The sequence below is a fragment of the Cavia porcellus genome, unplaced genomic scaffold (assembly GCF_034190915.1).
Source record: "Cavia porcellus strain 051 isolate PalLab524CR breed Dunkin Hartley unplaced genomic scaffold, mCavPor4.1 scaffold_28, whole genome shotgun sequence".
Taxonomy (NCBI): domain Eukaryota; kingdom Metazoa; phylum Chordata; class Mammalia; order Rodentia; family Caviidae; genus Cavia; species Cavia porcellus.
In genome coordinates, this window is record NW_026947511.1 from 12208389 (window position 1) to 12232947 (window position 24559).

At 38.0% G+C, this 24559-nt stretch overlaps 1 protein-coding gene across 2 annotated transcripts in view; it reads left to right on the top strand.

Moving 5' to 3' along the window:
* Positions 1 to 24559, top strand: part of Prkg1 (protein kinase cGMP-dependent 1) — a 1159508-nt gene that overhangs the window by 81638 nt on the left and 1053311 nt on the right. The window contains exon 1 of one of the 2 annotated variants that reach the window (XM_003473935.5): positions 1393 to 2042. The exons of the other annotated variant lie outside the window; for it this stretch is intronic. Within the exon in view, the coding sequence (XP_003473983.1) occupies positions 1732 to 2042 (311 nt within the window). The 5' untranslated portion in view covers positions 1393 to 1731. Of the gene's footprint in view, positions 1 to 1392; positions 2043 to 24559 lie in introns of those variants that run through there. 2 annotated transcript variants of the gene reach the window in all.

Sequence of the window (24559 nt, forward strand, 5' to 3'; positions counted from 1 at the left end):
ATTCACTCACGCCTGTAATCCTAGCACTGCGAGGCTGCAGCAGGAGAATCATTGAGTTCAAGACCAGCCTGGGCTACAAACTGAGCTTGATGCCGGCCTGAACTGCATAGTGAGAATTTTTCTCAAAAATAAATAAAAAATCGTATACTTAAAAGTAAAAGTGAGCAAGTGTTTGAGACTAATATCTGTGTCTTTGGTGAAAGTTAGATGCGAGTGGTGAATAGCACCACATTACAATTGTTTTAAGTTGCCCACTTTGCTTTAGTGTTTAGGAAGGGGCAGAGCACGGTGGATTACAATACTAAGTGTCCAGGAATAGTAATTATAAGGCTGCTCATAAGCTATAAAATTGGATTTGGGTAAATATGAGGAGCTTAGGTATGAAATAAACGTTTTGAGAATTCTAAACATGTGTTCACATGATGGAAGAATAATCCTTGGGCAGAAAGCATGCTGCCTAATTGTCCCCAGTTCAGGACATACTACGGATGTAGCTGTGGGGGGTCGTGGTGGGACAGGTACTGGTGCAGTGTCCCGCATGTATCCTGTAGTCCTTGTAGTCTGCCCTCTTTTTTAGAACTGTGTCCATTCAATTTCGGTTCAGAGTGTTTTCCTTGCCAAAACAGTGGAAAGATACATTCCTAACGACTTGTTTGCCACGGAAGTAATATTTTTAATGTTTCACACATGGCTTAGTTTCAGGATACACTTTCTGGAACTGGGGAATGGTTTTACCCCCACCCCCTTCTCTGTCAGATCTAGCAAAGGAGGGCTGAAGGCCCTCCAGTGAGCTTCCCGGCGGACACTCACTCAAGTGGGAGGGACAGTAAAGAAGCCTGAGTGAAATTCTAGGCCAAATCTGAGTTTGCTTAGGACAGAAAGGGTAAGAGTAGCAGGAACTGGCAGAGTAGCAGTGCGTAAGAGTGAGGGATCCGAACCGTCACTGCCCCTCTTCCCAAGGCACCTGGGTGTAAGGGGGATCCCTCCCTGGCACGATCATTCTCACACTCGCACCTCCAGAGAGGCAAGTTTCTTTGCAATCTTCAGCCACCTGTGTGAGGCGCTCCCCATAGGAAGGGTGGCGTGGTGGAAGCGAGCTCAGTCGCACCGCCCCGGAGCTTTGCTTGGTGAGGCTGAGCGTCCAAATACCTGCTGAACTCAAAGCATTTAGCTCCACACGGAGTCCGAGCTGAGCTGGCCCTCGTACATGGCCAGGATCTTAGTTCAGCATCCTCAAGGCTGACAGCTCTGGAGCCTGCCCGGTTTCCTGAGGTCCTCTCAGTCCTCTCCCTGCCACCTCTCCACCCCCAAAGTGGGGCTGCTGCCTCGCTCCGCCCGCGCAGCTCCCCGCGCGCCCCGAGCTTTATCAGCCTCTCCAGGAGCACCGCAGGCTTCCTTCGCTAGCCGCCGCCGCGGGCCCTGAGCAAGCAAGCGTCCCCTCCCGCTGGCGTCCACCGCGCTCAGGTTGCCAGCCGGGCTGGACCTGCTGCTCCGCTGCTCTCCACTCAGCCTCGCGCTCGGCCGGAGAAGCGGAGTCTGCACCCAGAAAGTCTCGGTGGCTGGAGCCGGCGGACTGGGCATGCTCAGAAGCCAGGGCTGGCTTTGGTCTCAAGTAGGAAGCTTGTGCACTCGGGAGGCAGCGGCGACTTTGGGGAAAGTTGATCGGAGAGGGGAGGAAGCCCCAGGACGCGGCGCAGCGGCGGGAAGGAGTCCCTGGCAGCCCGGAGGAGCATGGGCACCCTGCGGGATTTACAGTACGCGCTCCAGGAGAAGATCGAGGAGCTGAGGCAGCGGGATGCTCTCATCGACGAGCTGGAGCTAGAGTTGGATCAGAAGGACGAACTGATCCAGAAGCTGCAGAACGAGCTGGACAAGTACCGCTCGGTGATCCGGCCGGCCACCCAGCAGGCGCAGAAGCAGAGCGCCAGCACCTTGCAGGGCGAGCCGCGCACCAAGCGGCAGGCGATCTCCGCGGAGCCCACCGCCTTCGACATCCAGGATCTCAGCCATGTGACCCTGCCCTTCTACCCCAAGAGCCCACAGTAAGCGGGGGTTCCGCCGGGCACCCTGGCGGTGGGGAGCTGCGGGTCTCTGTATTGTCTGTCGGCCCCCGCCCTCCCGTTTGCCATGTCTGTCCTCATGCTCAGAAATGTTTCATTTTCACGGGCACTTCTTGCCGGGCTGTGCACGTTTCTCAGAGCTCAGAGTCACTGCACATACGTTGCCTTCGTGTCTTTGTCGGATGCTAACATATTTTTAAAAATATCCATGTGCATTCACATATGCTACGCACTGTACATAGAGTCTGAGTGTGCCCCAGGTGTGTGTCCGGCCGTGTGTGTGAGTGAAAAGAGGAATCAAAACCCAGTCTCGCCAAAGCCGTGGCAGACCTGGCCAGCCGGAAAATCCTAAACGCAGACACATCAGACTTGAAATGAAATGCATCTGATAGATCCCTCACTTTCTGTGCTCTCCTGGATTTCTCTACATACCAGCGCTTCACGCTGGCACCCTTGAAACCTAATGTTTGCCATCATCAAAGTATAAAAAATAAGTAAATACGCGTATAAAAAGGGACGCTGCTTGATTTTCTGAATTGGATGACATTTACGATCCATAAATAGAAGCCTAGTCTGTTGATTTTTTCAAAATAATTTTTCATAACATCTGAGGGAGAATATTGCTGATTTTCCTGGAGAATTTTTATATAATTGCTAATGAACAGACCCATTTCCCAAGAGGATAGCATGCTTGCAGGGACACATAGAGATAAGCACACTTACCTTTATTTATAAGGTGGACACATTGTTTGCCATACTTGAGGTTTCAAATAGAACCACTGTGCTTTGCTAGCATCTTACAGAACAGTGTAGTTCTGATGTCAGTGGGCTTCCTAACTTGGATGGGGAAATTGAATGAAAGTTGTTATACAACACTCAACTCAGAGCCCATATAGAGAGTAAGCTTCAGGAACATGAGATTAACAGAGAATGAAGGAGAGTCTCAAAGTGAATGTTACTTGTAATTAACAGATAATGACACAAATGACAAAGCAAAGCACTGTGTTGCTTTACTCTTTCATCCACATCACTCTGGCTGGATGACACGTGTTATGTAATAATGCAAGGTCCCTGGGAACCTTTCACTTCATAATCACAAGGAGTTAATGAAAGGAGAAAGATTCAACGCTTGATGATCTCCATTTGTATTTTTTGGAGGAGGGTTCAGGAGTATGCACTAATTATACTTCTGAAAACTTAAAAGAGTTATACCTGTACATGTTGCTTCCCAGAGAACATTTACAGTTAGTTTTTCATGCAGCTTTAGCTTCCTGAGGAGTTTGTTTTCTGGGAAGGGATGAGAAAGGGACAATGCGGATAAACATTTCTGAGATTCTTACCTTATGAAGTTGCTCTGATAATTCAGCAGACTTGGACCTTAGAAACCTGAGTGATCTGAATCCTCTGCCACTTTCTCTGGTAAATTAATTTGTAGTCCTGACATGCTTGCCTGTTTTAGCTAATGAGGTACATGGCCATCTCTCCTGGGCCAAGTTTTGCATAATGAAAAAAAAAAAAAAACTCAAAGACAGCACTTTGCATCTTTAAGCATTGTATTTTAGAATCTGCAGGACTTTGTACTAATACAGAGCAAACTCTGCTTTTATAAAAAAGCCATTTTAATGGGTTTTATAGTGAAGTATGATCAAACCAGCTGATAACTTCAGTTAAACATTCTATCAGAGAAGATCTAAAGGAAGATCTAGGAATCTAGGGAGTGGACTGTAGAATGTGGTTAACTTTTAGAAGGCTGTTAATGCGTGACATGTAGAATAACTAGATTTTTTTAAAAGGTCGATGGTGGAAAATAAAATTTCTGCAGCAAATAAGTCAGAATGACCCATTATAATAAATGTTTTATCTATTGAAAATGCTGTGCGTTCTGATACTTATTTAAGGACTTTAGTTTTAAAGAACTCCGTTTTTAAGGAATTGCCATGATGGTTTTCATGATTCTGAAGGATTATATTGAAGAAAATGATAGAATGTCTTCCAAGCTTAAATAATTTTGGAAAAACATCTGTTCGTTTTTCACACTTACATAAAGAAAACTAGAATAAAACTGGCTTGAATGGTAGAATGTACCTTTCTTAGGGAAAAAAGAAGCACATTGTATGCAAAATGAATATTATCTGAATAATTGTACAAGATAGCACCACATAAAATTAAGAAAATTTGCCAGCCAGAAAATGATTCCTGTGTTTCAATTATTGCATTTGAATTACTTGACTGTATAGAGACTTACTGGCAACAAGTGTTTAGTATACTTTAGTGCAACTTAAATGCAGTCATCATTGTTTAGATTACATATAGCTATTGTGAGTTCTAGTTAAAATGAAATCATCCAAATAGACTTTAATTGATTTCAGCCTCATATAATGTTAGTGTTTGATAGTCTTTTCATTAAATGTAGGTACCTGCCCAGATATTGCTCTGTTTAAATATTTGATGTATGCAAATATTTGTCTAGTTTGGCTTACTGAGGTTGCCTTTTGAGGATTATAATTTTTAAAACAATTCTATTTTTCTTAATGATGTTTTTGACCATCTCAAAAATAGTAAAAAATGTAAACTAACTTAATAACTAATCTTTTTAAAATTTTTGGTTTGGAATTTTTCCTTTAAGGTGAGAATTGGAAAGAAGGTTGTCAGATTTTAGCACAGAGCCAGAACACTCCTGCTGCATCTTTGAGTTGTAAGGAGTGTTTTTGTTGGTGTCTTTCACAACCTGATAGATATAATTCTTAAGGTCTTCTTGGGTTATAAAGATGCAAAGAACTGATCTAGGACATTGGAATGTAAAACTACTAGATCATATGTTTTTAAATAAATTGAGCAAATAAACCCTTAAAATGAAACAAACCTCTATGCATTCTGTATCATATAGGCTGTTGATTCTGAGAAACTTCTAAGATTAACTTTATTTCACAACATTTCATTCCTGAAAAATGGATCCTAGACTAGATTAAAATATTCACTGTCTGCTATTTTGATCTACTGATTGTCAGTGTTTCCAAATCTTTTCCATTTCAGTGTTACAACATTTCATGTCATTTTAGTTGAAATGTATAGATGTACATTTATATCAAAAGTATCAGTGCTGGATTTTTCTAAAGCTGTTGCTTTTCACTCCAGAGGTAGCTGTGTTTCAGAGGACGATGACATGTTCTGTTCTGTTTTACTTTGTGATTGTGATAAGAAGAATTACATTTTCTTATTTTTAAGGTGGTGTTAAGCTTAACAAGATAATATATGATTCTCTAAACCTTTTCACTAGTGTATGTCAAGAGAAATAGAATCTTTTAAAATTCAGTATGTACAATTCTGTAGAAAGTTGAGACAATTTTAGAATTCTAGTGTAACCATAGATGGCATAGTATGAAAACATAGCTTTCTTCAGAGTAGGAATTAAATTCTCCATATGTGCCTTAGGTCAGTTCAATACTTTCATGGAATATTTACCACATGCAAAGTGCTGTCAGATGTTCGAGGTAACAAATTCATATGTCCTGTCACCAAGAGTAAACAGGAATGAATGATATGCACAAATTAATTACTTTAGAAAATTTAGTATGGTGAGTGGCAGAGCAGATAAACTAAAACTTTTGGCTAAACATATGAAATCAATTTCATTGTATGGTATCAGAAACTCTTGTGGAATTTTTTAAAGTGTTTGAAGGCCGGGTCTGTGCTTGATAATGAGATGAGAGGAGGATAAATGGAAGTGGGCTAGGGGAGATATAGTCCAACTTGTTAGCAAATAAACAGGGACTATCTGGGGAAAGCAAGCCACTGGTGGTCGTAGTAGGTACCAGACAGACTTGAGAACAAGCAAGTTTGTGCCAGTGACAGGAGAATCTCTGTTGCTATGATTTTTTAAAGTAGACAAGAGGCCATTTCTACTTGTTTTAGAATAATCAAGAATCTCTGTGTGCATGTGTGTTTTATACCAAGAAACAGTTGTTGTTCATTAGTAAAGCTCTCACACTTAGAATGTGGTTTCAGCACTCCAGCCCTCCTCACCAAGACAGTCCTGATTATAATCCTGACTATACTAACCAGATAAGAATATTTAAGAAAGCTGCAGATGATTTAAACCTTTAAAGAAACCAAGTGCCATCATTAAAGAAACAAAGTTTTCCTTTTTCACTCACTTCAGAATATTTCATTTGAAAATGTCTAATTGTACGTCACAGACTGACATTGTTGATTCCTCACATAGCTAGATAAACTGGACATGGATGGGAATTGAACCTGATGTTGGGTTTTGAAATTCATCTTTCCTTTTTTGTGAAGGAGTTAAATTCTGACCTAACATGATTATAATAGTTTCCCACTTAAGTTTGATCATTAATTTCACATTATAGTCTATGCAGTGAAATTGCAGTTGTGGAACGTTTTCTAAAAATGTACAAGACCAGGCTGCTAAAATTCTATCGGGTGCTTTGGAGTACAGTCAAGCTATGTACCTCTGAAATATAGGGTTTATAGTAAAAATACTGACAAACACTTAACCAGAGTAGCTCTAGAGTCCGCCTAAGAATATAAATGACCAACTTCCCTTTCCATCAGGCCATATTTCCAAGCTCTGACCACTTGGTGTTTTACTATAGAGTTGGGTTTGGATTTCTAATGGAAGAGGGTAAAAGACAGGCAGTGTTTCTGTTGTGGCTGTTTGCAGGTTATAAGGCATATGGACACAATTTTTTCTCTGTCTGCTTAGTAATGGAGGGTCTCCATGGTATCCTAGCAACCAATTTGAACACCAGGCTGCTGCTCTTTGTGCCATCTTTGTCATAGGTGCCACTGCCCATCCCAAGGCACTGGGCCTGTTGCTAGCATACAAGGACCTCCGATGTGAACCTTGTGAGCCCAGAGAGCACAAGACAATGTGACAAATAACCACATACTGAAAGCAGCATTTACCAGCGTGTTCAACAGCTTATTATGCAATCACATCTGTGGCATTTCAAATCCTAATCTGAATTGTTGAGCTGCTGTTTGCCATCCCTTCTCTGACAGCCCCTGTCCACTTTCCACACCCAGCCTCTGACACCAATTCCGTTCCCTCTCACTGTCTTCTGTGATGACTGTATTCCTCACCATCTCCTTACAATTTATTTTCCATGAAGTTAAATATATGCAGCCTGTTTGAACTCTCTAAGCACAATTTTGCTTGTAAGAGCAGAGGAATGTTCTCCCTCCAGAACTGTCATGTAAATATAAACAATAGGACAAAACCTGCAGCTACACAAAGCAGATGTTTAATACAAGGTAGGAATAATGATATACGCCCCAAAGTGTCTTGTTTCTGCATGAATTTTATAGTCATAGCAATTAATTTGAAAAAAAGCAGGAGAAGAGAGTGGGAAGAGATGTATATGGAGAAGTTGGTTAGGAAAAGACCAAACAAGGTAAGTATTATTAAAGCTATGCCATATTTGCAAGAAACTTTGAAAGCAACTATGGGCTTGTGAGTGAGTGGATATGCCCTAGTCTGGAACAGAATTTGCAAGTCAGACAGTACTTTATGAGATGATAGTGATGGAGTTAATTGAAAACTTGTCCCCTTGGAGAACCAGACCATGATATTGTCAGAAAATTATGAAAATGCTTTCCTTTAGACCAATGCTTGTCTTGAATACTTTCCATTATCTATTGGAAACATCCGTTAACTCCAGAAAGGGTTGGTGGTCTTGTGCAGTCCACATTGTGCAGAAAAAGACTCTCACTCTTTTGCAATATGTCACTATATCCATATCACTGTTCTTAAGTAGTGGGTCAAGAGTGGCAGTGTCTATCATCATCAATGGCGAACAGTCATGGAGTACTTTTACTCTGTAAGGCACTGGTCGTTTGTTTAACCTGGATCATAGTCCTAACACTCAGATGGCCTTATGAGAAGAGTCTGTATTATCCTAATTTTATAGCATGGGGAACAGAACACCAGGACTCAGAGAAGCAAGCAGTTTGCTCGAGATCACACATTTAGGAAAAGGCTAAACCTGATCGTGAAGTTCAGAGTCTTTCTCCTTAATCAGGGGTCTCTGCTGCTTTTCAAAAAGGTATAAAGATTAGGCAGTTGCAGGAAAACCTAAGCATAACATAGGCCATACTGAGGAATGTATCTGTTCACTAGTAATTAAATAAGAAGCAGAAAAACTTTGGGAGAAGTAATAGGAATGAGATAGGATTGTGGCTCTCAAATGTAGTCGTATATTAGAATCATCTGGGAACTTTAAAATGAATGCAATGGCAAAGTTTTACCTTACACCAATTAAAACCAGAATTTTTGCAGGTGAAAGTTAAGCATCAGCATTTTAAAAAGATTTCTTAAGTGACATCAGTGTGACAAACTTTGAGAACTATTCTGAAAGGAAGATGACTCTGTGTGTGTGTGTGTGTGTGTGTTTGTGTGTGGTATGTTTGTATAGGTGTGTGTGTGTGGTATGTTTGTATATGATATTTAAAAAGGAGCCGGATACATTTTCCATCTAGAGAGCTGAAAACCATGTAAACTAAAACTTTTAAGACACTAGGATCTTGTAAAAGCAGTAATGGAATTTTTGCCAGATGATAGGTGTGCACTATTTAATGTCTCATTTTTTCTCCTAATTAAGTAATCATTACTCTACCTAGTTCAGTGATTCTTAATCTAGTTGCATATTAGAAGGTTTAAAAAATATGTTTGCGGGTAATCCCACCTCTGGAGATTCTGAGTCAGTTGCTTTGGAATGGATCGGAGGAATATGTCGTTTACTTTGGTTCCTGTGGCTATTCTAATGTTCAGACGAGCAGCTGTGCAGTAGCACATTGGATTTTGGGTGTTGCAGATTACTCGAATTCTCATTCTTTAGGGGAAGCACTTTCCTTAGTATCTTTGATCAGCCCAAATCCCTCACTTGCAGTGAAACCAGGATGGCTCTCTGATCCCCACAGCATCTGAATCCGTCTGTTTCACTGTGATTTCTCAGATTACTAGGTATAGTCCTATGACACAACAAGTGATGGCAGTTCTTCTCACTGGGCAAATGTTTCCATTTTTCTTCAGCCACGAGTGCTGGCCACCATTCAGATATGACACACGTTAGGATCAGCCATCATTCCAAGTTCGTTTTTCACTGTCACTGGGGATTTCTGCCCTGTTAGCCAGGAGGACTTTCCCTGAGGCTCCGCCGCTGCTCTGCCAGGTGAAGTTTAAGGAGGTGAAAGATGAGTGCCTCTTGGAAGTGCAGTCTTGGGCTTTCCTTCTGGTATGTGGTGCCTTTGCAGCCAACCACAGTTTTTTTCCCCTACAGATATTTTATCCTTTTAAGGCAAACAGCTTGAGCTCAGGCTGAGAAGTACTTTCCAGGGAGGTTTCAGAGAAAGCAGAAGGAGCACATCAACCTCTCAGCGCTCTTTGAAGACAGTTTGATTGGAATGAACAGATTTGGGTGCTGCTGGCAGATGAGAGTCTGAGATGATAACCTGCAGGAAGAGATCTTGGTGTGTCTCTGAGGGAATCTCTGAGGTGATCAGCACGTGTAACCCGTATAGGCAGACCTCTGCTGCCCCTGATGCCAGCTCTGTGTTTTCTTCTTGTCTATCTTCTTTCTCCCTACATCATTGTTAAACACACTTCAAAATGTTCCTGATAGGCTCGAATAGGAATCTATTTACTATTTGTATTTGTATCAGTATCTTCTCTGGTGAGAATCAGCTAATAGGGAAGTTTATGTAAGCAAGGAAAATAGCTAATATTATTGCAAATATTTTTTGATAAAACAAATCAACTTAGAATCAGCAAGGAGGAGACTACTTTTCTGTCTCCCTCCTTCTAAAATATGAAAATATATTCAGTTGACAGATAGCATGTTAAAACAGAGTGGATACAATAAAGCTGCCCAGAGGATTAGGAACATTAATTACACGGAGAAGTTAATCATAAGGAAAGTAAACTGTTTCATTATGAATAGTGCTTTTGGTTATTGGGCCTAAATGGGAAGGATAAGAGGAATTAACAACAATAAAGAAACAGGACCAAAAAGCATGTGTTCACTTATTATAGATAAACAGTTAAGCAGGTGGAAACAGAAGAGTGTGCAAAACCTGACGATAAGAGCTGGGGTTCTTTTTACTATAAGATGGAAAAGTATGGAATTTATTAAAGAAAGAAAGTGACAATTTAAGTGCCAACATGTACTTCTTGTATGTGGATCGAAAATCAAATACGGTTAATTACTTTTGCTTGTCTAAAGATCATAAATCAAGTTCCACATCATCAGGTTTTCTGTAAGACAGATGTAATTTCAATAATTTCTATATAAAGATGGAATAATTTATGCTGAGCTAAAGCATAAGTAAATAGCTTGAATTATTTTTCTGGGATTATCATATGCTTCCAAGGTTATCAACCTAATGTTTGCTTCGTTTTCTTACTTCTGGACCATATGTGCTGTTTTAGAATGCTTTTTAGAAGTCACAGTGTGTTTCCTCTTTATACATAAGGTAATTTATAGCTTCAAGCAGTCATTTTAATGTGATTATTTTATATATTAGTGATGAAGAACACACCCCAGATAAACAAAAACACTGTTGGTTTGTGAAACAGTTGTATTATGAAAAGATCAAGATTTCACCAGATCTAGACCAAGGAATAATGAAGTGGTATAAGAGAAAAACATCTTTTCTGTATATACTGTATTTCATCCTAATGGTCCAGCTTTATCAATAAATCATGGTTTGGGTAGTGCTTTTAAATCTGGACTAAAGATAAATAAAAAAGATAGCTCTGACAAAACAAAAAAGTAGAAATTCGGGATTCTGCTCCTTTGGAGCCGATTGTTATAAATGGACTGGAAGATGCACTGGTGATTCTCCACGGCACCTGCAGGTGGCTGGCAAACACACTGTAAAAGAAGGCACAGCTCCACCGCCCTGCTTATAAACCACACTCGGCCTAAACTGTTGGTGAATGAGTAACACATTTGTGTTGTGGTGAGTAGAAGATGGCCTTGGGTTGGATTTGTGATGATTTGACACAATGTCACAGTATCCTTCAAAGGACAGTGTTAAGCATCTGAAAGTAACAGGTACAATTTTTCTAAACTTGTCATGGCAACTCATGATGTCAGTGGGAGGAGCAGCGTAAGTAAGGATGCCTTGGAATAGACACTAGACTGTATGCTGTCTGCATGACTGAGCATGGAACTTTATATGAATCACAGTCTTTAGCGTAGGTAATCGCTACTCTCTTGTTTTGTAACTGTCTCTGGATACCAATGCTTAGGAAAGTAAGCCCAAAGATACTTCCTAAGTAAGAGTAGGGTTTTTTTTTTTTTTTTTTCAGAAAGAGCCATTCATTGGAGTCCTTTATTCTGAGTAAATGGATGTATTTAATAGAACTTTATTCATTTTGAACTGGCAGAGTAATGTTTTGCCTTAGAATGTATGGTACAGTGCAAAAGGAAAGAATATTTGTGGTTTCTGATCATTCACTCAACACCTAGTTTTATAGAAATGTCATGCTGGACTCTATCATATATTTGTATGAGCAACGTTTCTTCTTGAAAATCTAAAAAGCTTTAGAAATACCATGAAAGAAACTGTGCTGCAGCTTTTTGAATGGTTGTAGCCTTAATCAAGAAATAGCGTTTTCTTTCCTTCAGAATATCGCTTCAGAGTTTTCTGTTGTTCATCATAAAAGAAAAATCTGGCCTAAGAGTCTAATTTGGCCAATCCTGCCTTCTAGATATTTTAACATAACTTATATAGAGACCTCTATTTTCTGGTTGGAAAGAAAAAAGACACAAAGAACTGAATGATTTCTTCATGTAGCAATGACTGGCATAAAACTGAATGGTTGCAACTCTGAAAAAGTCCACGTGGAAAGGAATAGAATATAAGTAAAGTAATGGCTCACTGTGAATGGATCATCTTTATTAACTATTTGCCACCTTTTACAGACTTCGTGGATTCTTCAAGTCTGCCTTTTTGTAGCTTCACTTAAGCATTAAGATGTTTATTTCCCACACTTTCTGACTTTTGGTGAGAAATAACTACTCTAAAAATATGTTTTCTTTTTGATAGACAACTCCTAAAAATGTGTAGTACATGCACTTTAAAATAACAATAAAGCAAAAACTTACAGAAATGAAGAATTTAGATAATTTGGAGTCACTAAACATGTTTGTGTAATTGTTCATGCTTATGATTAATTACAAGTTATTTTAGAAAATACTGGTGTTTTATGAATTTATTTTTCATCAAAATTTATATTCCATCTATAATATACTCATGATTATTTTAAGCAATTGAGGTTAACTCTTCTGTACCTTAACAAATGAAGAACTTAAAAGAACCAATCCGTATTAAAATACATTGGTGAAAATTCCCATGGGAAGTATGCAAAGGTAAATAAAATTGAACAAACACATTGTTAGAATATTATTTTGCAATTACGAAGTTAGAACACATCACAGAAGATTACTGCTTCTCACAGAAGACCCTTTCTCTTCTGTGGCTTGTCCTATCTTTTGTCCCCATGTCTGAAGTCCTGCACCACATAATCATCTGTCAGGATAGAGCAGACAGAGCTCCTTCTTTTGGATTCCTAAGGGCTACTGTCACTATGATGGATGAAACATAACTCCAGTGTACATTTGTCTCGGTGAGAGTGGGATTCTTTGCTAGACGGAATTGGGAGATGTTAAATAACATTTAGGTGAGCTCATGCAGTGTGTTTTTAAGTCATCATGACAGTTTACTTTTTCCTCCTTCTCTATTCCTGTTAATAGTTCCATATGTTGCTTTATCAGCATGAAGGGTGTCTTAGTCCCTTTCCTGTCACTGGGGTGATAAAACACTCTACACCCACAGTTTAAAGGAGAGGAGGTTTATTTTGGCTCAGAGTTTTGAGAGGTTTCACTTCCTAGTGTTCTAACTCCAAGACAGAAAGGACATGGTAGAAAGGGCTGGACAGAGGGAAAGCTGCTCACCTCAGGGGGCTCAGGAAGCAGAGAGAGAGGAGGAAGCAGGGAGGGAGATGTACCTTTCCAGCTTCTGCTCTCAGTGAACTGACTCTTGCAGCCAGAACCCGCCTGCTAATAGTGCAGTCAGCTATGGGTTCATCAGTGAATAATTCACCCATGAGTACAGGAAGGCTGGTCTAACTACCTTGTCTGGAGACACGGACCTTTCTAAAAGAAGGCCCCATGTCTGGAAACACGTGGCATCAACTATTAAGGATGATGCTGATAATAATGAAGACTGTTTCTTGTACTCTGTACTGAATATGCCATCTCATGTTGTAATCATGCCATTTTCTAAGATAGAGACAACGAGTCACAGAGAAGTAAAAAAAAAATTGCCCAAAATAAAACAGTAGGCTAAGCATGTATTTAAATGTAAATCTTTGTGACTTTGGAGCTCTTCTCATGTACTGCATGATATATTGATTAAAACTTTGTTTCAAAAGCTTATCTTTAAAAAACAAAAACCACAGAAGCTCTATTTTCACTTCCCCTGGTGGCTTTGTTCCTTTTCTGTAGGTCTGGTAGTTTTTTATACACTACATAACCCTTTCACCCGCAATGGCCACAGGTATGTCTGCTGTACTCAAATAGTTAACAAATAGAATTACTTGCTGTTTTATACATAGAAGATTTTCTCTAAGTTGTACTTGCATATTTTTTTTCCTTAAAAATTTTAAGTAACCGGAACTTGTTCTGCTGAATCAAATTTACACTTTGAAGAAACACCCCCTTGATTTGGCTGTTTTTCATTTCCATACTGATTGCTCTCTAACTGATATCATCTCTGTGTACCATTAGAAAGTTTATCAAACAGCTTCTGATTCTTTATTATGGTAATTAATAAACGTTTCTAAGAATTGGCTTTCAGCTGCTTTTAATTTGTTTTATCATTTACTGAATATTTACTGAATAAATGCTGGAAGCTATACTAGAAGTCTCTTCTTCTCACCAGAATTTATTGAATACCTAAAAATCAGTGACTTGAGAGCATGTGCTTAAAGATGCATCTTTTTGGGGGTTATTCCATTGTGGATTGGGCCCCACACACCTTGAACGATAATATTCCTAGTTCTTAGTGTTTTCCTTCATCATATTCTTCTCAGTTTTAATTTCTATTTTTTGTTATTATGGGGTTTATATCTACTTTCCATAAAGATGTTAAATTTCATTAAAATAGAGCCAGTGTGTCTATTACTGCATATCATATTTTAGGAGCCCAAAGCAGGTCTGGTACAGAGCAAATTCTTTGTCAAATGAAAGACAAGATGAAATCTCCTGTTTCTGCTCCCTATATACTTTGTCTTTTAAATTTAAAATTTTAGAAATTGGAAGCATATGCTACTAAGCCCCATAGAGCTTGTAGGGATATTTGCTGTAGCCTGAAATGTGTTTTAGAGACTTGTGAATTGTAGTGACTTAGCAAGCATCTGTGAATTGCCTGTGCTCCACCGTTCCTCATCCCTGCCCCGCTGTGGTGTCATTGTCTAGCCCATTTTTCTTGTTATGCATGTTTACACCCAGTCTCCACCCAGAACTTCACGCATTCAAGGTGGAGATTTTGGAAGGTGATTGGTTTATTGGGGCACTTTTACTGACTTGCTGTTAGAAAGTGACGACTGGTCAGAAAAGATGGGTCACCCATTGCGGGTGTGCCCTGGAAGCCTTTCTCTCCCTCCCCAGCTCCTCTGTACCCTCTCTGCCACCAGCAGTAGCTTTCCTCCCACGGTGGGTGCCCCTCTTCCACGTTGTCCTACTTTAGACCCAGATGACTATGGACTGAAATCTGTACAAACTGTGAGCTAAAATAAATCTTTCCTCTGGTTGTGGGTGTCAGGTACTGGGTTTCAGCAATGAGGAAGAAGCTAAGACACCCTGATATGTATCTGCCTGGTTTCTGGAGGCAGTTCAGTTTTTAACGTCTGGGATTACAAAGTATTAAAAAGTTCCTTCTAGTTCAGATATCGGTGATTTTAAGATATATTTCCAAGGAAGTACACTTGTCTTCCAGCTCTAATAAATGTCTGATATCAGGCTGTGGAGCATGAAACTTAATGAACTAGTCAACCTTAAAGAGTAAAAGCATTTCTTGATAAAGGATACTAGCATGGTGTTAGCAGAGATAACAGAGGAATCTGTTCAAAAATTCTTGATTCATTTTCCAGACACAGCCAGAACTCTCACTAACAAAATTTTGTCAAGCTTAGGATAATAGTTTGTTAGTTTGACTATACAAAGATTGTTTTTTTTTTTTTTTGGTTTGTTTGCTCATTCAGGACTGGGTCTGTGTAGTCCTGGCTGGCCTTAAACTCAAGGTAATCCTCCTGCTTCAGCTTCCTAAGTGTTGGGATTATAGGTGTGTGCCACAATTCCCAGCACCAGAGATTCTGATAGGTTTTAAAAGTATAAGATGTTGACAGGGGAAGGAGAAAAGGAAGAAAGGAAAAGATTATATAGGTATACACATATAATTGTATGTAATTATATGTGTGCAAGATAGAAACTATATTACTAATCTGTTAGTTCATCAAAAAGAAGTTTGTGCTGTCATTGTTTGATCATTTTTTATGACTAGAGCTTGTAACTTGGACAACTGATTCTAAGATAACAATATGCAATATACTAACTAGTATTGACGTTTTTTAAAAAAATTCTTTATTATTTGTATCCTTTTTTTTGTTTTGCTTTTTAAAATAAAAACAGGAAATTTAAAAGAAAAAAAATATTAGGAACCATCAAACTAATGACAGAAATCTTTTGAATAGGTGATTGCCTAACCAAAGTATAATGTAAAAATTTTAAAGATTGATTTTGTTTGTGTGGTGGTATTTTGGTTCACCAGTGTAATTCTGTCCACAATTCTGGTCCCAAACCAAACTGAATGAGAACCGAATCAAATTTCCCCATAAGGTCAACACTGAACCTAACCATTGAATTTGATTCGGTTTTCACCTAATTCAGTTTGAGACCAGAATCATGGAAAGAATTACGTTCATGAACAGACGTACCACTGTATTCTGTGTCTCAGGTCTTCAAGATGGAAGCTGGAAATAACCCATCTTACAACAAAAACTTTATTTCACTTGATCATAGGTTTGAGGTTATTTTTCTAGAAGGCTTGTAGGTTGAATGTTTCTACACACTTTGTACATGATAAGAATGAGGTTTGATAGGAACATATATTTGTTAGAAAAATGAATATATGTATTTGAGTGAATAAAGGATCATCTCCACTTTGTATATGAGAACATTAAGGATCAACTAGGTGGATTAATATAACCCCAATTTCAGCATCTCTTGAGTGACACCACTGTAAATCCAACAGATCAACAGACCCAATTCAATTCCCTTTGTAAACTCCATATCATCTTAATGCATTCACATTGTTGCTATGAGAATCCACCAAGCCCTGCAGTTCAGCAATACACAGTAGAGGTTCAGCTCTCAACGTACACAATGGAATTCATCTGAGAGTCTGTTTCTTCATTATAAATGATGATTATTACATCTACCATGATTAGAGATAGTGCTTGTGAATTCCTCAGTACAATGCCCAAAATATAATGCAGGCTTCTGTTCTTTGCATCTTTCCATTGCTTGGACTCGGTACCCAACACTCACAATTTAAAGGAAGAGGACTTTAATGTTGTTTATGGCTTTGGGAAATGTAGTCTATGACCGGCCAGCTCCAAAGCAGAGCAGCATGGTGGAAGGGCTTGTCAGAGCAAAGATGCTTAGCTTTTTGTGGCCAGGAATCAGAACAGGAACAGTGTGTCTGAGGAGAAAGAATAAAGGGGCAGATACAGACCTAAAGAGCCATGCCTCCATGACCTGCTCACACACCTAGAAATAAAATCCACCAATCTGCTTGGCAGATAACAAAGCCAATCAAATTGACATGATGAAGGTTAACTGTCACAGCCTCATAATCAGTTGCTATTGAGATTATCATTACTATCGTTGCTTTTACTGGTGTTGTTAAAATTTTCGTTAAAAGGCTATGAAAGTTTCTAAACCAAACTGAAGAGCATGAGATGGAAGGACAGGTTCATTAATTACAAGGTCCTGGAGCAGAGCCCTGTGCAGCACAGAATGATACAGAGAACAGTTGATTGAGAAGCAACAATATCGTATGACTTCTGTGTGGACTGATTATAGTCAAGAAAGAGTGAACACAGGCAAGACTTAAAGTTTCATTATTATGCTATTTATTTCATTCAGCAAGCAGTTGTAGGACTGCAGGGAAGTCAAGGAATTTACTGAGTTTGAACTCATTTAAATTGTATTAAAATTATAATGAAGTAGTTGTATTAAGTCAAGGGAAAGATGTTTGTGCTCTAAGTATGGAGAACATGTATTATACATTCTTTGCAGATGCATTAAATGAGATTACAATATTGTTCTTAACATTTTACATTAACAAATGGGGCCATTGCAAACATAGACTGTGCTGTTGCTGCCCTAAAACAATGTTTTAAAGATCCACTGTTTCAGTGATTTGATTTCAATCCATCAAAAGTATTTAAAATAGCTTTTCAGTTTTCTGAAATGTTGACATAGAAATTATTCACTGTTAATGGATTTCTGTTTGCAAACCATTCATTCCCAACTTGAATATTTGTTGTCCAGACTCGGAAGCTCTCAGATGGAGAGCATAATCTTAGCTTACAAATGTTTCCTGTTAACGACCTTGCTTTTGCATCTTGAGATGTCTTTTCAAGAACAGTATGATTGTAGGTAAAAGCAATGATAGCAGCCCTGTTAGCCTGTGGCGGAATGCATTAATGATCTTGGACAGATTCCTGACAGTCACAATGATGCACTGATAATGGAGAGCGTTAGAATAAAAATAACACCAGTTCATTTTGAAGTGTGTCATGTAATATAAGAAAGATTATTTTTAACAGCTTCATTGAAATATAATTTGAATATCATAAAGCTCACTATATTTTTTTGTGTATTTCTTATAAACAGGCATTTCATTTTGCTAGTGACACCAATTTGTACAATCTTAAGGTTCTATTTGGACCCCAGGCATTTGTTCATATTGAACATTAAATCTTACTAGTATCAAGTGAGTTCAATTATTAGTCTACTTATTGTTTGGAATAAGGCAGAGACAAGAACTTAGTTTTGTGGCTATTGGATGTGGTACATTAACATGGTGATGGCTTGACTACATACAGGTCACAATAATATCGGTTTGCCATTTCTAGAATATTTATTGTGTTGAGGCACGCTACTGGAGGATTATGATACATTTGGGGGTTATTGTTATAGTACTTGTGAAAGATAAAAAGTATCCATTCTGTTTTAGAGATAACAAAAATAAAGCAATTGCTGAGTTCTTCAGTAATTACTCAAGACCATACAGTGTTTCCTGAATCCAAAGTGTATATTTTGGGCTGCTATACATCAACATTTATTTAGAGGTCCTCTAGTGAGCAGACTGTATGACTTCTGTATTTTACCAGTTTCCACCCCCCCCCCCATTGTCTTCAGCATTAAGATATATCCTTGAAGTTACCCTCCCACTCAGCTTTGTGGTTCCTGGGCACGTATTCTTTCTGGAGTATTAAAAGAAGAGTGAATCAACCCATGTTAAAAAAGATAAGCAGAAATCCCTGAGGTGAATATAGGATTGATCAGGGAGCTTTCTGTGAAATGAGAGAGGCAAGAACAGAAGAGGGGTTTGAATTAATGAACAAACAATGGATAAGCATAGGTGAGGGGAAACCAGGGCAAAATAACTTGACAAAGCTTGAGAGGAAGGAGAAAACGGGTGTTTAGACGTGCCGGAGGTGGTGACTTTATGAATAAAATAGAAGGTTTCCTTAAAATTCCCATTAGAGTATAAACTGTCTTGAAGGACAAATTCTAATGGGTTTTGTGCCAGTGAGGCTGAAAAATGAAGATGACTACCTCGGTCTCTAATGCAGATGGTGCTGACCCCAGTGGGGTACACTCCTGATTCAGGTGTCTGCCGCTGACTCCACTTTGTTCCACTAAAGACCCTTGCTTGCTCCCTGGCTGACTGTGTTCCCCAGAAGCCTTTACTCGGGTGCCAGTCAATCTTGTCTGGTGCAAAGACTTCTGGGTTAAAAGCCAGCTGGGGAAGCTGCCAACTCCGTTGCTTATTCAGCAGTGAAATGAGGTGGCACTGTTCACTCTCTTTCTTATTGTGCAGGTATCAGGAATGAAGTTTCAGTTGGAGAGAATGCAGAATAATCTTACTCTGAGGATTAACTGGGAACTGATAAAAGAGGTTCCAGAGATGATAGACTGTTTGCAATGTTTTCAGCAAGCAGTAGTAGAGCCAAGCTTCGGTCACACACACGTGATTGGAAGTTACAGATTTTACTTTCCAAATTTGGGTTTTCTTATTTGACTTTTGTTATGTGAGGCCTAGTTTTGATAAATGTGTAAGTACAAAGCAATTAAGAAGTAAAATTATTAAATATACACATATGAATGACTAGAAAGTTTTTCAGGAAGATACATGTGATGTGACAAGATTTTCAGAACCACAGCAAATCTTTTTGCAGGTTAATGATACTGTTTCTAGGTGTTTTATTTGTAGAATCTCATGCAAATATTATGGTGCACAGAACATAACAAATGCAGTGTGTTCTGAAAGTATTGGCCTCTGGCAGCAGTAGCACATGGCCTACGGATTTGTTAGAAAAACAAGATTCTCAGATAGGATCCCAAACTCACTGAAGAAGAAACCACAGGCTGGGGCCAAGCCAGCAGTATTGGAAAACTTCCTGTAGGTGATTCTGTTCTGGCCTAAACTGGACAGCTTTGGAACATCAGGATGGGAATTTAAATCTAAATATGGTAGACAGTATCATAAATACTGTGGAAGGCAGTTCATCTCAGTGCCCAGAGTCAGGGGGTGGGGACACAGGGTGAGATGCTGTCCTGCTTGTGTGCTCTCCCCTGTCATCACCCTTCCTTTTCAAGTCGGATCTGCTTTAACTTCCTAGAGACCTTCTCTATCTATGCCAGTCTCCAATGCTTTCTCTCTAGAATACCTGCAGTTTTAAGGTCTTGTAGATATAGCACTGTTTCAGAACTTAGTATCGAATCTCTTTTTTTCTTCATTATCATTTTGTTTATTTTATATGCTTATTTGACTGTGTATATGTCTGAACACATGCACACACATATTCTGGTGCCAGCTCCTCACAGGCATCCTCTCCAGATAGGACTCGCAAGTCACTTTCATCTACAAATTTATTGGTGGTCTAAGTATTTTAATTAAAAACAAAAAATAGATTGGACAAAACAGTAAGATCCAACTCTGCTACTTACAACAAACCCACTTTAAATACACATATACACATAGGTGAAGAGAAAAAATAGATAAGTAACACATGCTGACACAAATCAATACAAAGGTAGAATTTTTATATTAATATCAGACAGTGTTGATTTCAGAGCAAAAAGCATCATGAGGGATAAAGAATGTAATTCCATAATCATCAGTGGGTTAGTTTATCAGGACATGACAATCTATAAACATTTACATGCTTCATAACAAAGCCCCAAATATAAAGAACTGCAAACAATGGAGAAATCCATAAAATATGCAGTTATAGTCAGAAATTTAAATATCTCTCCATAATTGAAAGAACAAGTACACAGAAAACCAGAAAGATTTGGAAGCCTTGAATCAAACAATCCACTTAACTTATTTGATATTTCTAGAACAATCTATTCTAAAACAACAGACTCTGCAGTTGCATATGGAATGTTTATTAGTATATTTAGGCTATAACATTCGGATTTTTTAATACATTTTTATTTTTATTTGTACATATTTGTAGTACATACTAATCACATTCATCGTAGAGGGAGGTACATGGACATAATTACTTCTCCTTCTCCCTCTTCTTTGCAACTCCCATCCCCTATTCCCTTTCTCTGTCTTCTCCTCCCCTTCCCTCTCCTTCTTCCTCCTTGTCTTTCTCCTTCTGCTCCTCCTCCTCCTCCTCTTCTTTCTCCTTCTCCTTCACCTTGTTCTCTTTTTCAGTACCAGGAATCAAACTCAGAACCTTTCATTTGTTAGGCAGCCACATATGCTATTGAGCTATATCCCTGCCCATCTTAATTATTTTTATTACAATTCCTCTCCCTTTTTTCTCCCTTCCCTTGATTCATGATCCCTTTCCTATTTATCTAAGATCTATTTACCTGCTTTCAAATGTTTATCTTTTATTTTTCCTTTAAATTACTTATACATTGGTTTTCTTAAATAGGAGAAGTTATCTGATATTTAAGCTTATGTGCTTGTTTATTTCACTTAAAGTTATAATCAAGATATATCAATTTCCTTGAATTTATCAACACCTTGAATTTATTCATTTTTATGTCAGAGTAATACTCCATTGCATATAAGTACTGTTTTCTTTACTCATCTGTTGATGGATAGATATAGACCTCTTTCAGTATTTAGCTAGTGTGAATTGTACAGCTATCTACATGGCTGTGCAAGTGTCTCTGTATTATGATGTGTGTAACTCTTTGGGGAAGTTATCTGGAAGGAAAAGCTAAATTGAATGGAATTTCTAGTTTAGATTTGTGAGGAATTTTCATGTTGATTTCCATAGAGGTTGTACTAGTTTACATTCCCACTTGCAGTGTGGAAAGGCGTTCCCTCTGCCTCTGCATCCTCAGTAGCATTTGTTATTATTTGATTTCTTGATAACAGCCATTCTAGAGCAAGATGAATTCCAGTGTTATTTAAATTTGAATTTCTCTAACAGCCAAATGTATTAAACATTTTTCAAGTTTTTATAATCTATTTATACTTCTAAGAAGTGTCTTTTATTTCAGTTGTCCATTTTTAAAATTTGGTCTTTTATTTGGGGAGCATCATTTCTTTATATATTTTAGTTATTAGTCCTCTATTAAAAGGGTAAAAAGCAAAATTTTCCCCCATTCTGTAGTTTTTCTCTTTATTCTGTTCCTTATTCCCATTACTGTGTAGAACCTTTTTGACTTGCTATAATTCCTTTTGATTCTTGATGTTATTTCTTGTGTAACTGGGGTTCTATTTAGAAAGTCTTTACCTGTGCCTATCCTATGTCTTCAAGGGTTATAGCTGTCTTAGGTTCCAGCAGATTGTGTTTCTGTTTTGATATCTGGGTGTTTGATCCATTTTGATTTTATTTTGATGCATGGTGATAATATGAATCTAGAATCATTTTTCTGCTTGTGTGCAGATAGTTTTATTGGCATTGATTGTTAAAGAGGCAATCTTTTCTCCAGCTTAAGCTTTTTGTCCCATTGTCAAAGATCAGATGTCTTAATGTGGCTGGTTGTTCCAGAATCTTCTGTTCTGTTCCTTTGATTGATGTGTCTGCTTTTGTGCCTGCATCATGATATTTGTTTCTTTTTTATAAATCACTGTAGTTTTGTAATACAGTCTAAAATTTTGGAATGTGGTGCCTCTTTTTTTTTTTTTTTTTTTTGTCTTGTTGTCCAGGATTGTTTTTGCTATTCATTTGTGGTTCTGTATAATTCCTGGGATTTCTTTTAAGTTCTGTGAGAAATACTGTTTATAGTTTGGAGGGATCCCATTAAATATATGAATCACTTTTGGAAATATGGCCATTTTGACAGTACTGGTTCTTTCTATCCAGAAACAGGAGCTATTTTTCCATTTTCTGATGTTCTATTTAATCTCTTTTTTTGGAGTACTATAGTTTTTATTATAGAGAACTTCCACTTCCTTAGTTAACTTAACTATTAAATATTTAATTTTTTGATGCTAATGACAAATGGTAGTTTTTTCTAATTTCTTTTTCAGTGAGTTGAATATTGGTATACAGAAATGCTATTAATTTCTGTGTTTTGATTTTGCATTCTAGTATATTTTGCTGAATTTGTTTTTTAATTTTAAGAGTCTTTGTTAGAATTTTTTTGTTCTTCAATGAGAAGGATCATGTCACCTGCAAATAATGATAATTTGACTTCTTTCGTTTCTGTGGGTGTCTGTTTTATTTTTTCTAATGCCTGATTAGTCGGCTAACCTGAGTACTACATGGAATAGGGGAAATGATAGTAGATATCTTTGTTTTATTCCTAACAGCAGAAGAAAAGCTTTTAGCTTTTTTTCACTTCATAATGTTGGCCCTTAGTTTGTAATACGTGGGTTTTATCAGGTTGAGAAAATCTCTTCTATCCTTCTACTTCTTCAGAATTCTTTTTAAAATCATGAATGGATGTTGGGTTTTGTCAAAGGCTTGTCTTCCGCATCTATTGAGACGACTTTTTTTCCTTCTGCTTCTGTGGTGCATTACCTTTATTTATTTGTGCATGTTGAACCTTCTTTTCATCTCTTGGATGAAGCCTATTTGATCCTGATGTATGCTATTTTTGATTTGTTACATTCTTTTTCCAGGACTTTATTGAAGATGTTTGTGTGTATGTTCATTAAAGAAGTTGACCTGTAGCTTTACCCTTTAGCTGGTTCCTTTTCTGGTTTTGGAATCAGGGAAATATTAGCTTCCAGAAATAAGTTTGGAAGTAACTCTTTGCTTTTCAGTTTCATTAACGATTTTAAAAACTGTTTTGGCATTGCATCCTCGCTGAAATTCTCACCAAATTCAGTGGTGGATCCATCAAGTCCTAGGGCTTTCTTAGTTGCTAGTTTTTTTTTAATCACTTCTTCAATTTCGTTGCCTGTTTATTGCCTTGCTCAGCGTTTTTTATGTCTTCTTTTTTCAGTTTTGGTAACTTACATGTGTCTAGGAATCTATCCATTTCTTTTAGATTCTCTGATGCATTGGAATACAATTTTTCACTGTAATTACTAATGATCTTCAATATTTTCATAGTATATGTTGTGATTATACCTTTTTCATTTCAAACTGTTTTGGGTAAGTTTCATAAGTTTTGCTAAGGGTTTGTCTATTTTGCTTATTCTTTCAAAGCATCAACTCTTCAATTCATTGATTTTTGTATTTTTGTGGTCTCTATTAATTTCTGTCTTCTGATTTCCTTTCATGTACTAGGTTTGGATTTGTACTGTTCTTTGTATTTCTAGTAACTTGAGATGCACCATTAAGTTATTTTTGGGGGCTCACTCTTTTTTTCTAATGTGGGCATTTACAGCAACAAATTTCCATCCTAAGACTATTTTCATTGTGTCCCATAGGATCCATATTGTACCAGCATTACTGTTTAATTTTAAGAAAGTTAAATTTCTTCCTTGAGTTTTTTCCCTGTGGCCCATTGCAGATTCAGAAGCATGTTGTTTAATGTCGACATGTTTGTAAATTTTCTGGAATTTATTTTGTATTTTATTTCTAGTTTCACACCTTTAATCTAATAGAATTCATGGAAATTTTTGATTCTTTTGTATTTATTTAAACAGACATTGTGGGCCAGTATGTGGTTTATTTTAGAGAAATTCCAAGTGCTGCTGAGAAGAATGTATATTCTGTTGTAGTAGAATAGAACATTCTAACTATGTAT